Source organism: Rissa tridactyla, chromosome 11 (assembly GCF_028500815.1).
Source record: "Rissa tridactyla isolate bRisTri1 chromosome 11, bRisTri1.patW.cur.20221130, whole genome shotgun sequence".
In the NCBI taxonomy this organism is placed as follows: Eukaryota; Metazoa; Chordata; class Aves; order Charadriiformes; family Laridae; genus Rissa; species Rissa tridactyla.
Window position 1 is genome coordinate 20,533,507 of NC_071476.1, and position 13,874 is coordinate 20,547,380.

Below are 13,874 nucleotides of genomic sequence, written 5' to 3' on the forward strand. Positions count from 1 at the left end.
AATGAGGAGCTGTCCTCCAGAAAAGACGGAGTCAGTGAACATCTTCACAGGGCCAAGCCCCCTCCTTAGGTCTCCTCCCATACCTTGAATCTCTCCCCTCCCACCCTCCTATGGCTCTTGCCATAGCATGTATCGTCAAGCCAAGACACATCTAGCTCTCTTTCAAAGAAGTCAAACTTAAAAGAAAGGGAATCAGCAAAACATATCTCCCATTTCCTCCAATACCCCTTCATATGCAACTACCCAAGGACCTTCACAAATAGTCACAACTTCTACGGTTGTCCTTCATCTTCAAATCAGGCAGACAGACATCGACAAGGGACCAGTTGTTGCCCAGTCCCTTCCTCCACCCAGTGCACAAAGATCAAAGCAGGAACGAATACAAAGACATATCGTTGCCCACCCCGTTACCATGGAGAAACAGAAAGGCTGAGAACAGTGGAAACGACGAGCAGCTGAGTTATACAGGGAGCCATTAACAGTACCTTCCAAAACACTCTCATCCTACTCAAACACAGGTGCTGTCGGGAAGGTAGCTGACCCTGCTGATAACGAAAACTGCGTTTTGCTGATCATGCAATACATCGGTTCAGAAGAGCTAATACCGACACATGTCAGGGGACAAAATGAGAAACGACCTGGTGCATAGTAAAAACACAAAGCTCCACTCCAGATAACAGCAGCCCGACATCTCCTGCCTCCCACACCTACTCTAACGCTGAACAACGAGACCACGTTCACCTTCCCGGAGAAAGAGGCACCACCACACAGCGAGCTGATAAACGAAGCTTTGCCTTCCTTGTAAATAAACCTTATCCTACAGACACGACAGAGAGCACGGGTGGGAAAGAGCAGAGAAGCGGGAGAGGGAGGCGTGGCGGAGCAAGCGTGGTGGGAGGAACTCACCGGGGGAGCGGCGGGGTCGGCGCGGCGGGCGCCGTCGGCGTCCTCGGCGAGCAGCGGCGCGGGCTCGTCGGGCGGCGGGCGCGCCGGGAGGGTGTCGCAGCAGCTGCCGCCCGAGAAGCGGAGCTGGCTCTTGCGCGAGTCGGCGGTGAGCGACACCTCGTGCGAGTAGGAGTGCAGGAAGGCGCGGACGCCGTCGATGCCCACGAAGTGCGAGGCCGGGACGCCGCGCAAGGCGCCGCTGCCCGCCGCCAGCAGCTGCGAGCGGCGCCAGCGCCGCAGGCGCAGCGCCAGCAGCAGCAGCAGGAAGGCGAGGAAGAGGCAGGACACGGCCGCCACGGCCAGCACCAGCCAGCGCGTCAGGCTGACGGACGGCTCGCCCGCCGCCGCCGCCGCCGCGCTGCCCAGCTCCGACAGCAGCTCGCCCACGCTCTCGGCCAGCACCACCGTCAGCGTGGCCGTGGCCGACAGCGCCGGACGCCCGTGGTCCTTCACCACCACCACCAGGCTCTGCCGCGCCGCGTCGCGGGACAGCGGCACCCGCGCCGTGCGCACCTCGCCGCTGTGCAGCCCCACGCGGAACAGCGACGGCTCCGTCGCCTTCGCCAGCTCGTACGACAGCCACGCGTTCTGCCCCGCGTCCGCGTCCACCGCCACCACCTTGGCCACCAGCGCCCCGGGCTCCGCCGACCGCGGCGCCAGCTCCACGCCCGCCCAGCCCGCGCCCGACGCCGACGGCGGGTACAGCACCTGCGGCGCGTTGTCGTTCTCGTCCACGATCACCAGGCGCACCGACACGTTGCTGCTCAGCGACGGCGCGCCGCCGTCCTCCGCCCGCACCCACAGCCCCACCTCGCGCACCTCCTCGTAGTCGAAGGAGCGCAGCGCGTACAGCGCGCCCGTCTCCGCGTGCACCGACACGTACGACGACAGCGGCGCGCCCCGCACGCGCCCCTCCCACAGCCGGTACCGCACGCGCGCGTTCTGACCCCAGTCCGCGTCCGCCGCCCGCACCGTCAGCACCAGCGCGCCCGCCGCGTTGTTCTCGGCCACCCGCGCGCTGTACCGCGCCTCCGCGAACACCGGCGCGTTGTCGTTCACGTCCAGCACCCGCAGCGACAGCACCGCGCTGCTCCACAGCGACGGCGAACCGCCATCCGACGCCCGCACCGTCACGTTGTACTCCGACACCGCCTCACGGTCCAGCTCCCGCGCCGTTACCACGCGGTAGTAGTCCTCAAAAGTCTTCTCCAGACGGAACGGGAGGCTCTCGGCGATGCTGCACCGCACCTGGCCGTTGGGGCCCGAGTCGCGGTCCTGCACGTGCAGCAGGGCCACCACCGTCCCGGGCGGGGAATCCTCAGAGATCTCATTCAGTGCAGACCTCACTGAGATCTCAGGCGCGTTGTCATTTACGTCTGTCACCATGATCGCAACTTTTGCTGTGTCGAAAAGCTCTCCTGCGTCATGTGCTTGCACTTCGAGTTCATGTGAGGAGATCTCATCGAAGTCCAAATTGCCTTTAAGGTATAGTTCTCCTGTCCCAGAATTCAGGGAAAAAAGTTCCGACGCCCGGTCGGAAATTTTATGGAAACTGTATTTCACGTCGCCGTTCATCCCTTCGTCGGCGTCGGTGGCCGTGACGGTGAGCAGGGCGGAGCCCACGGGCACGTCCTCCGCCACACGCACCGTGTACTCCGCCTGGCTGAACGCGGGCGCGTTGTCGTTGGCGTCCAGCACTGCCACGCGGATCCGCGCCGTGCCCGTCCGCGACGGCTCGCCGCCGTCGCTCGCCCTCAGCACCAGCTCGTGAAAGGCCGCCTCCTCCCGGTCCAGCGCCTTCGCCAGCACCAGCTCGGGACGCTGGTCCCCGCCGGGGCCCGCCTGCACGGACAGCGAGAAGTGCTCGTCACCGCTCAGCTCGTACCTCTGCAGGGAATTCCGTCCCACGTCCGGGTCCTGTGCGACCCGTAGGGGAAATCGCGACCCCGGGGCTGTCGTCTCGCTCATTCTCAGTTCCGTTTCTTTCTCTCGGAAGCTGGGGGCGTTGTCGTTAATGTCCCCGATTTCCACTTCGATTCTGTAAACCGTCATTTCTCCCTCTATTATCACCTCACAGCGCAGCACGCATTTCTCCACCAGCCGGCACAGCTGCTCTCTGTCTATCCTCTCCGCCGTCACTAAATGTCCCGTCTTCCCGTGCAGGGCGAAATACTGCGTCCTACCTTCGCAAACAAGGCGGACGCCGCGGTCGTGGAGCATAGACAGGTCCAGCGCCAGGTCCTTAGCCACATCGCCCACGAACGAGCCCTTCGGCATCTCCTCGGGAACCAAGTAGCGCAGCTGACTCCACGCCGCCTCCCACGCTGCCATCATAACGCACCACAGCAGGGCTCGCTCCTGCCAGACCCATTGCCTCCCCGCCGCAAACATCTCCTACGAGGCACCGCCGCCCGCCGTTCAGCCTGCCGATCCGGCTCCGTTCTCGGCTGGGCGCTCCTGGACGCTGCTACCGGACCCTCCACCTCGCTGCACCACGGCTCTGCACCGCACGGACGCTCCCAGACAGACCGCCAAGACAGACAACGAGCGAGGGAGCCGGGCCGCAGCGGGCGGGGCTGCCTGCACCGCTCCGGCCTTCCTCTCGCTCCTCCTCGGTCAACAGCGGCGCCCGCAGCCTCCTCCCGGCACTGCAGCCACCCAGCGCTGCCCAGCGCTGTCCGCCGCCCTTTCCCACGGGCAGTTCGCGGCGGCAGGACACTCGCCACGGACACATTGCTTCCCGGCCACCGGGGATCTTCTCCGATGCCTTTTCTCCAGCCGATCCATCTCTTCTTTGATCCTCGAGAAGATCACGACGAGAATGAAATAACACGGGTTCCGGTTTTATGTTATTTCTACCGCACTGGAAACGATTTTTTGTAACTGTGGTATAACTATTACTTTTTCTTCAATTTTACGTGTAGAATATTACCAGCCTTATCCCATTAGTCCGACAGCACAATCCTCATCACGAATTCCACAGCTTTTTGTAGCAGTCATGCTTGAATAAGGATTTCATCACACTTTCTGCAGATCAAAAGGGCGTCATGCAGCCACATTAATTCCCCACTTTCCGACCAATAGAACAAAGTAACAAGGAATATCCTCCCTCAAATGGAGACAGGGGATTCCCTGCAATGGCTTTTCTTTAAGCAGTTTTTTTTCTTTAATGATGCTACATCATCCTTCCTTTTCATCGAGGTCATCACAATCAGGAGGGAGGCAGAATCATCCCGCGGGCGTGCTATTTCTACCGCACGAGTGTCAATATGTGTGAAGTAAATTAATTTTTCGTTATATGACCTGAAAAATATTATGAGTCTTATCCCATGCGTCCGAAAGCACAATCTCCATCACGAATTTTTGTAGCAGTCATGCTTGAATGATTGGTACAAGGATAGCAAAAGAATAAACGGCTCTCAAAACAAAAACGTCACATTCATACCCTCCCCTAGACAACTAGGTGTATCCGGCTAACCGAACTAACCCAAGCGGCAGGAACGGTCTCAGAAATCACGGTTTATGAGATTGATGCTTATTAGTAAAGCATTGATTTAATTCTTGAATCTTCACATTGGTAGGACACCTTTTCAACTGAATAGCGTAGGACAGCAGTAGACAAGTACAGCGTCGCACCCTAAACTATGCGGCCATTTGTAAACGTGCAAATGGACTTTATTCGAGTGCCTACTTGCTCTCATTTTGTGTATTTGTTCTCATTTAACATATGTCCTCAGGTTTAGTAGAGACCTCCCCTTGTAAACAGGCAGATACCACAACTGCTGCAAAATGTGTCTGAGAGACTGAATTCTGCAGTCCGGGATTCTGCTGTCAACATGATCACACAGGTCCAAGCACCTCTCTTTGGAAAAAGAGGAGAGAAAAACAAGACGGGTTCTGACATGCTAAACGCGATTTATTTATTTATTAATTTATTTACATCTCGGTCTACATCTTCGCCTGTGTATGAAAGACAGATGAGAAATAACTGCATAAAGAACTCTGAAAAATCATACCTGGACAAAATTCATCCCTCCCATTCATGCTGCCATTTCTGCAGCAGCCTTCCTCCAAAGGACGAGAGGGCACACAGTGGAAGAGGGAGAACATTCCCGAGGGAGGAACAACCAGTAACTTCTCCATTCATCAAGCCACATGCACCTTTCCTTTGGGAAACAGCATTAACCACTGGCTTTGTATCCAGCTATCAACCAGGTCCAAGTACAGCCGCTTCAGAAAAAAAGTGAACGGCAAGGAAAAATCACCAAGCGTCCACTACAGTTTTCCGTCCTGCAGAATCCTTAGTTTGACGCGGTCACCGTTAGTAACTCATACGAAAGTTATCTAAACCTCTCAGATGAACCTGAACTTGAGACCACCGAGGAACAAAGAAGTGCCAATCCTTGATCCCTGATGTGAGTGGCAGGGGGATACCCCGTTCCTTCCCTCACGGAGAAAAGGAGCAACACTCCCCAGATACACAAAGCGAACCTGTCCCACTACTGCTATCACTTCTGCAGCAGCAGCAATCTGTCTCTCTTCATACACGGAGACACACGCACGTTTCCTCTGGGAGTCCAATACCAAAAAAGCAGTAACCAATGGGTTTGTGTCTAGCTATCAACCGGATCCAACTACACCGTTACGGGAAAAATCAATCTGAAAGTAAACAGTTTCAAATAAAAGAGTCAATTCCGAGTCTGTCATGCAGAAGCAGTGGATCTCATTCTACACAGTAAGGATTCGTATGACTTATTAAGTCATACGATTTTAGGCAGCACAAAAGTTGGAGACAAAAAGTCTCCCGTGAACCTGAACCGGTGACCACCCAGTTGCCCGGACAGTTACACCGGTATTTTATTGCTTCACAGACACACGGACCAGCCCTTCCCAGCCATACCACCCACCGAAATCGCAGCGGAACAGGCACGGAAGTTCAGCACAAATCAAGGAAAACAGCGAGAGCGAGAGGGCTTACACACCTGCGGGGCGTCGGTGGGCGGCTCTCCCGCGCCGGCGCTGCTGCTCGGGCTCGGCTTCCCGCAGGGCTCCGCGCCGAGCAGCTCCTCCGCGGGCACGCTGGACAGCGGCCACGGCGCGTGCCGGCGCCACGCACAGGTTGTAGGAGTAGGGCAAGGTGCCCTCGCAGAAGTCGGCCCGCCGCCCTTTCCCACGGGCATTCGCGCCGACGGGACACTCGACACGGACACATCGCTTCCCGGCCACCGCGGATCTCCTGCGATGCCTTTTCTACAGCCCATCTCTCCTTTCATCCTCGAGGAGACCACGACCAGCAGAAAGTAATAACACGCCTTCCGGTTTTGTGTTATTTCTACCGAATTCGAAACACTTTTTGTAACGGTGATATATTATATCCGTTAATCTTTCTGAATATGATTTGCAAAATACTGCTACCCTTATCTCATTAGTCCGAAATCACAATCTTCCTCACGAATTGCACAGCTTTTTTTTTTTTTTTTCAAGTCGCTCTTGAATTTCTTCTCGCTGTCCCTTTCTGGAAATCAAAAGGGCGTCATACAGCTACAATAATTCCCCACATACCGACCAATGGAACAAAGCAACAAGGAAGATCCTCCCTCAAAGGAACAGCGGGGATTTCCGGCATTGCCTTTTCTCTAAGCCGTACCTTTCTTTAACGATGCATGTTATTTCTACCGCACAGGAAAAATGACTTGCTATTGGCGATAGATGGGAAGTAAAATATTGTTTCGTAATATGACCTGTAGATTATTACCAGTTTCATCCCATTCCTCCAAAATCACCATCCCCTTCAGGAATTTTTGTAGCAGGCATGCTTGAATCACTCGAACGAGGACAACAAAACATAACAGGCTCTTCTATGCAAAACGTGATATAAACACCGACCACGCCGCGCAGAACCTGAGATATCAGGCTCATTAACACCAGCGGGAGGCACTTTTTTTACAGTAACCACGGTGTAACAGATTGATGCTTACTAGTAACGCATTCATCTAATTCTTGCATCTTTACTTTGGTAGGACACCTTTTCCACCAACTACTGTACGACGGCACAAGACCCTAAACTCTGCCCGGACCATTTGTAAAGGCGCAAATGGACTTCATTCAAGTGCCTAATTGCTCTAATTTTGAGTATTTCACTGTTGATTTACAGATGTTCCTAGGATGGGAAGAGCCCTCCCCTTGTAAACAGGCAGACACAACTCTTTCAACAAGTTGCTCATAGTTGTTCAGTCTAGCATTCCCCTCTCAAGGCGATCAACCAGGTCCACGCACCTCTACTTGGGAAAAGGGGAGAGGAAAACAAGACAGGCTCTGAAATACTAAATGCGATTTTTTTCCCCCCCTTTAAGATCCCATTCTATATCTCAATTTGTTTATGAAAGGCAGATCAGGAAGGGTTAAAAGGGGGAACAACAAAAGGAAGAACAAAAATAAGCAGGAGACAGAAATAAATGCACAGGGAACTCGGAAAAATCATGCCTGGACAAAATTCATCCGTCCCATTCATGCTGCCATTTCTGCAGCAGCCTTCGCCAAAAACACGAGAGGGAACATATCTAAAAATGGGAGTATTCACAAGGTAGGAACAACATCTAAGTCCTCCATTCATGGAGGCACACCCACCTACAGCCATTTTAGGAAAAACTATTAGGAAGGAAAAATTCCGTAACACCCAGCGTCCACCACATTTTCCCGATTCCGTCGTGCAGAACCCTTAATTTACTGCGTTCAGCGCTAATAAGTCATACGAGGGCTGTAGTCAAAACCTTTCCACCACCGAAGAACCAAGTGAAGCCGTTTCATTCCTGCGGTGAGTGGAAGGGGGATACCCCGTTCCTTCCTTCACGGAGACAAGGATAAGAACTCCCCAGATGTGCAACGTTAACCCGTCCCATTACTGCTACCATTTCCACCATTTGTGCAGCAGCATGCCCCCGAAAGTAGGGCAACACGCTGCTTTCACTAGGAATGAAGAACGTGTCACATTTCATTAATGAAGCCAGATCCACGTTTTCTTTGGGAGTGCAATACCGAAAAAACATTAACCAACGGGTTTGTGTCTGGCCATCAAACAGGTCCAAGTACACGGTTTCGGGAAAAATTCGATCAGAAAGGAAACATGTTCAACTGCAAGTGCCAACCCCGAGTCTGTCACACTGAAACGGCGGATCTCGTTCTACGCACTAAGAATTCGCCTTCACCCTTAATAACTCAGACGATTATATTCAGCGCAAGAGTTGGAGACAAAACCTCTCAGCTGAACCTCAACCCATGGCTAAAGATAAACCAAAGAGTGCAGCCGCTAACGACCTGCTCTGAATGGAATAGAGTTAAGACAATCTTCCATTTCTTCACGGACACAAGGACCAGCGCTCCCCATCCACAGCATATCCCATCCACTCCATCCAATACCAGGGGAATAGGCACGGAGGTGCAGCACAGACCAAAGAAAACAGCGAGAGCGAGAGGGCTTACACACCTGCGGGGCGTCGGCGTCGGTGGACGGCTCTCCCGCGCCGGCGCTGCTGCTCGGGCTCGGCTTCCCGCAGGGCTCCGCACCGAGCAGCTCCCCCGCGGGCACGCTGGGCAGCGGCGGCGGCAGCCAAGCGCCCTCGGCCACGGCGCGTGCCGGCGCCACGCACAGGTTGTAGGAGTAGGGCAAGGTGCCCTCGCAGAAGTCGGCCGGGAAGGCGGCGCCGGGCACGGAGAAGCGCTGCGCGCCCAGGCAGCGCAGCACGGCGGGCGGCCCGGCCCGGCGCAGCCGCGCCAGCACGGCCAGCGCCACGCTCAGCAGGAAGAGGGCGGAGAGCAGCGCCAGCGCCAGCACCAGGTAGAACTGCAGCTCGGCCGCCGAGTCGGCGCCCGCCGCCCGCTCGCTCAGCTCCGGCAGCGCCTCCTGCAAGCTCTCGGCCAGCACCACGTGCAGCGTGGCCGTGGCCGACAGCGCCGGCTGCCCGTGGTCCTTCACCACGGCCACCACACGCTGCTTCGCCGCGTCCCTCTCCGACACGGCCCTCGCCGTCCGCACCTCGCCGCTGTGCAGCCCCACGCGGAACAGCGCCGGCTCCGACGCCTGCACCAGCTCGTACGACAGCCACGCGTTGCGCCCCGCGTCCGCGTCCACCGCCACCACCTTGCCCACCAGGTAGCCGGCCTCGGCCGAACGCGGCACCACCTCGAACGCCGCCGGCAACGACGACGCTCCCGAACCCGACGCTCCCGACGCCGCCGCCGGCCAGAGCACCCGCGGCGCGTTGTCGTTGCGGTCCAGCACGAAGACGCGCACCGTGGCCGTGGAGCTCCGCGACGGCGCCCCGCCGTCCTGCGCCCGCACCGCCACCGCGAACTCGCGGCACTGCTCGTAGTCGAAGGAGCGCTGCGCGTACACCGCGCCGCTCCGCGCCTCCACCGACACGTAGGGCGCCGCGCCCGCGCTGCCGCCCGCCAGCCAGTAGCTCACGCGCCCGTTGGCGCCCGCGTCCGCGTCCCGCGCGCGCACGCGCACCACCGGCGCGCCCGCCGCGTTGTTCTCCGACACGTAGGCGCTGTAGGCCGCCTCCTCGAACACCGGCGCGTTGTCGTTCACGTCCGACACCTCCAGCACCAGCGACGCGCGGCTCGACAGCGACGGGCTGCCCCGGTCCCTGGCCACCACCGTCACTCGGTGCTCGGACGCCTGCTCGCGGTCCAGCGCGCTCGCCGTCACCACCTTGTACGACCCCACCGACGACGACACCATCGACAGCGGCGCCTCGCCCGACAGCTCGCACCACACCTGACCGTTCTCCCCGGAGTCCGCATCGTTCACGTTCAGGAGGGCCACGACCGTGCCGGCCGGCGCGTCCTCGGGCACCGGGCTCGACACCGACAACACCGTGATTTCGGGAGCGTTGTCGTTCACGTCCAGCACCTCCACCTCCACCTTGCAGTGCGCCACCAGACCGCCCCCGTCCCTCGCCTCCACGGCCAGGCTGAACGCGCGCGTGTCCTCGAAGTCCAGCGCCTCCTGCAGCCTGATCGTCCCGCTCTCCGCCTCCACCACGAACTTCTGAAGCACCTTGGCCGGCATTTTCCCGAAGCCGTAGGTGATGCGGGCGTTGGTGCCGGCGTCGGCGTCGGAGGCGGAGACGTTCAGCACCGTCGAGCCCGGCGGCGCGTCCTCGCGCAGGCTTGCGCGGTACCTGTCCTGTTCGAACACGGGTGGGTTGTCGTTGGCGTCCGTGACGTTGATGCAGAGCTGAGCGGTGCCGCTGCGGGGCGGATCGCCGCCGTCCACCGCCGTCAGCACCAGACGCACGCTCTGCTCGCTCTCCCGGTCCAGCGCACGGCGCAGCACCAGCTCCGCGAACTTGCTGCTGTCGTGATTCTCCTTCACCTCCACCTCGAAGTACCCGTTGCTCTCCAGTTCGTAGCCCTGCAGTGAGTTGCTGCCCACGTCCGGGTCTTCTGCCATGCCCAAGTAGAACCGAGCTCCAGGAGAAGTGAACTCGTTGATCTCCAGCTGGAAATTGTCTTGTAGGAAGTGCGGCGCGTTGTCGTTGACGTCCTGGATGGCCACCTCGACGTGGAAAACGTTGAGTGGGTTCTGCACCAGCGCCTCGAAGCTGACGGAGCAGGACGCCGACTCGCCGCACATCTCCTCCCGGTCCAGCCTCTCGCTCACGTACAGGTTCCCGCTCTCCCCGCTCACCGTGAAGTATTTCAGCTGCCTGTTACCCGCAGACGCCACCCGCAGCTTGCGTGCCGGCAGCTCCGCCGGGCTCAGCCCCAGGTCCCGCGCCAGCGGCCCCACCAGCGAGCCTCTGCCCAGCTCCTCGGGGATGGCGTACCGGATCCGCTCCGCCGCCGCCCGGCAGCACACCACCAGCAGCAAAGCGGGCAGCAGCACCGCTCGCCCCACCGCTCGCCGCCGACTCTCACTCTGCCTCTGCCTCACCGCCATTCTGACCAGCGCTTGCCGCTCTTCTCCCTCCTGCCGCTGCCGTGGCTCCGGCTCCGGCTGCGGCTGCGGCTCCAGCGCCCCTCCGCGTCGGCCAACAGCGGCACCCGGAGGCGCCGCCACGACACCGCAGCCGGCCCATTCCCGCTCTCACGGGGGCCCGATATTTTGGCCGCTGTTCAGTGGCTGCCCCCAGCTTTGGGGTCTTTTTTTTTTTTTTTAGAATCAGGAAGCGCAGGGTCGCTTCCTTGCTGGAACTCCAAAGGCTTTTAAAACTAAGTTACGCTGTCAAGTACTTTTAGGTCATCTCCTTGAGCCACAATGAATAGTCAGTAGTAAATAGTCACGGCAGAGCAATAAACACAGCAACTCAGCTACTCTTCATAAGGAAGGATTGTTGTTTCAGTAATCAATAAGCAATCAGAAACAGAATGAATCAGAATTTAGGGCTATGATTTCATGATGGGCTGGCAAAGGGTTTCCATCTTCACTGCATGTCTTCCTTTTGCTCATGGAAGTCTCTGACATTTTTCCCACTGTCGATTTTCATTTTAGTGAGAAGAATAATCACCCTGAGAAAAGTATCACCGTAAAAGCAAGGTGTGTAGCTCTATCTTAAGACAGCAGAACAACATTTAGTATTTTATTTCTGATTCACCAAAAGTTCCTTTTTTTTTTTTAATTTGTGGTCTCCAGAATGAGAATTGGAAAATGGGAAAGTGCAAAGCCGCGTCAAACCTTTCATAGAATGCTTTCTGTTCATTTGAAGATTATAGTGTCCACAACTCTACCATGGTCAGGCACATCCTTCACTAGATCAGGTTGCTCAAAGCACTGTTATACCTGTCCTTTGACACTTTCAGTGCTGACGCATTCACAACTTCTCCAGGCTCCCTGTTCCACTGCCTCAACACTCTCATCATAAGCCAGTTCTTCCTTTTGACCAATTGAAATCTACCCTCTTGCACTTTAAAACCATTGCCCCTTCTCCTGTCACAACATGCCCTGGTAAAAATCTTTTTCCATCTTTCTTTTAAACCTTCTTTATATATTAAAAAGCTATAATAAGGTCTCCCCATAGCTTTCTGTCATCTAACAAGATGACATCTAACAGATGACAAGCAATCATCTAACAGAGAATGGGTCATCAAACTGGAATTCATTCATACAGTCCAAACTATGTGATATCCAGAAATAAGACACTTCGAGACCTATTTTCCATAGGCCAGGAAGAAACCCTGAGAACTGACAAAACACATGCCTTCCCTCCACCAGGACCTTCTCACACAACACCCCAGAGACTCTTCTCAAACCATTCAGAGCTTCATGGTTGTTGATCTTCTTAATTTGCAGATAGACTCCAACCAAAGAAAAGTTGCCATGGATAATATTTGACTTCTCAGCTTCTGTATGTGACAAGCAAGAGCATTGCTTACAGAAACACTTTATGGAAGCATGTCTGTGAAAGCTCTTTGCAACTGTAAACATGAAAGACACCCACAGGACAGTCAGACAAATGTAACAGATGGCATTTTCCACACATTATCTCAAAAGGCAGCCCACCTTGAGCCCACCAAAACAAGCAAGCAAAGACCTGGAAAACACCTGCAAAAAGGAAGGGATTACAACATAGTCTTCTACATTATGGCACTTAGAGCAGGCACATAATTAAGGTGTCTAGTAAGAAATGAGTACACAGTTGTCTCCTCCGATGTCCCCCTTATGGATTTGTCATAAGTACCTCAAGAAAATGTTAGTTAAACATTGATGACAACATGCAAACACACAGGAAGCACCTCCCAGAGCTCCTAATATCTCAGACCAAACATATGGGAAGAAGACATCTGCATTGCTCTTCTCCAAGCCCACACAACTTCCATGGAGTTTTGGCAAGCACATGGCTTCAAATGTCCAACTTTCTAGACCATTTTTCCATAAACTGCACGAGCACCAGGACACAGACTTCACGTACATATCTTGACATCTCTGTACTAAGAAGGAAAATAGATTTGTGTGTTGACTGCACTTTAGAAAAGAAACATCAAGGTTCTAAAAGTAAAAGAACTCTCTCTCCTCCAGGAGACACTGGGTCAGTGAACAATGTGTAACACAGTAATGCATAATAAAACAGAAAGACCCACTCTAAAGAAACTCAAGTCAACAGTTAACTCCACTTTACCTGCCTCTCATACCAACTATAACTCTGAGCAATAATCCCACTGGGAATCAAGTGCACATTGCAAGCTCATGTCCTTTTTGTCACCTACCACTACCCTCAAGTCCTGCTCCACAAGAGTACTCTCAGTCCCCCAGTCTGTATTGAAACTGGGCATTGCCCTGACCCAGGTATAGGAGCTTGCACTTGGCCTTCTTCAACTTCATTATGTTCACATGGGCCCACTCTGCCAGCCTTCCAGGTCCCTCTGGATCGTTTCCCTTCCCTCCAGTGAATCAATGGTACCACTCAACTAGGTGTTGTCTGCAAACTTGCTGGGCAATCACTCACTCCTACCATCTATGTCATTGTTGTGGGTTAACCACAGCCAGCAGCTAAGACCGTACAGACTCTTGCTCACTCCCTGTTTGGGATGGTGGAGACAATCAGAAGGAGAAAAGTGAGAAAACTCATGGGCTGAGAAAAAGACAGTTTAATAAGTAAAGAAAATGTCGCACACACAAGGCAAGCAACATAAGGGGTTCATTCACCACTTCCTATTGGCAGGCAGCTCTTCAGACATCTCCAGGAAAGTAGGGCTCCATCACACGTAATGTCTACTTGAGAAGACAAACGCCATAACTCCAAAAGTCCCACCCTTCTCTCTTCTTCCACCAGTTCTATATACGGAGCACGACGCCACAAGGTATGGAATAGTCCTTTGGTCAGTCTGGGTCAGCTGTCCTGGCTGTATCCCCACCCAACTTCTTGTGCACTCCCAGCCTATTCACTGGTGGGGGTGGTAGGAGGAGCAAAAAAAAGGCCTTGACT

At 55.2% G+C, this 13,874-nt stretch overlaps 2 protein-coding genes across 6 annotated transcripts in view; both read right to left on the minus strand.

The window, feature by feature from the left end:
- The window catches only part of LOC128915987 (protocadherin gamma-C5-like), a 248,422-nt gene that overhangs the window by 64,723 nt on the left and 169,825 nt on the right, over window positions 1-13,874 (minus strand). The window contains exon 1 of one of the 5 annotated variants that reach the window (XM_054217043.1): window positions 907-5,912. The exons of the other annotated variants lie outside the window; for them this stretch is intronic. Coding sequence (XP_054073018.1) covers window positions 907-3,336 — 2,430 coding nt within the window. The 5' untranslated portion in view covers window positions 3,337-5,912. Of the gene's footprint in view, window positions 1-906; window positions 5,913-13,874 lie in introns of those variants that run through there. 5 annotated transcript variants of the gene reach the window in all.
- LOC128915988 (protocadherin gamma-B5-like) lies at window positions 6,162-11,714 on the minus strand. The gene has a single exon (XM_054217051.1). The coding sequence runs from the start codon at window positions 10,889-10,891 to the stop codon at window positions 8,252-8,254; it is 2,640 nt and encodes an 879-aa protein (XP_054073026.1). The 5' UTR covers window positions 10,892-11,714; the 3' UTR covers window positions 6,162-8,251.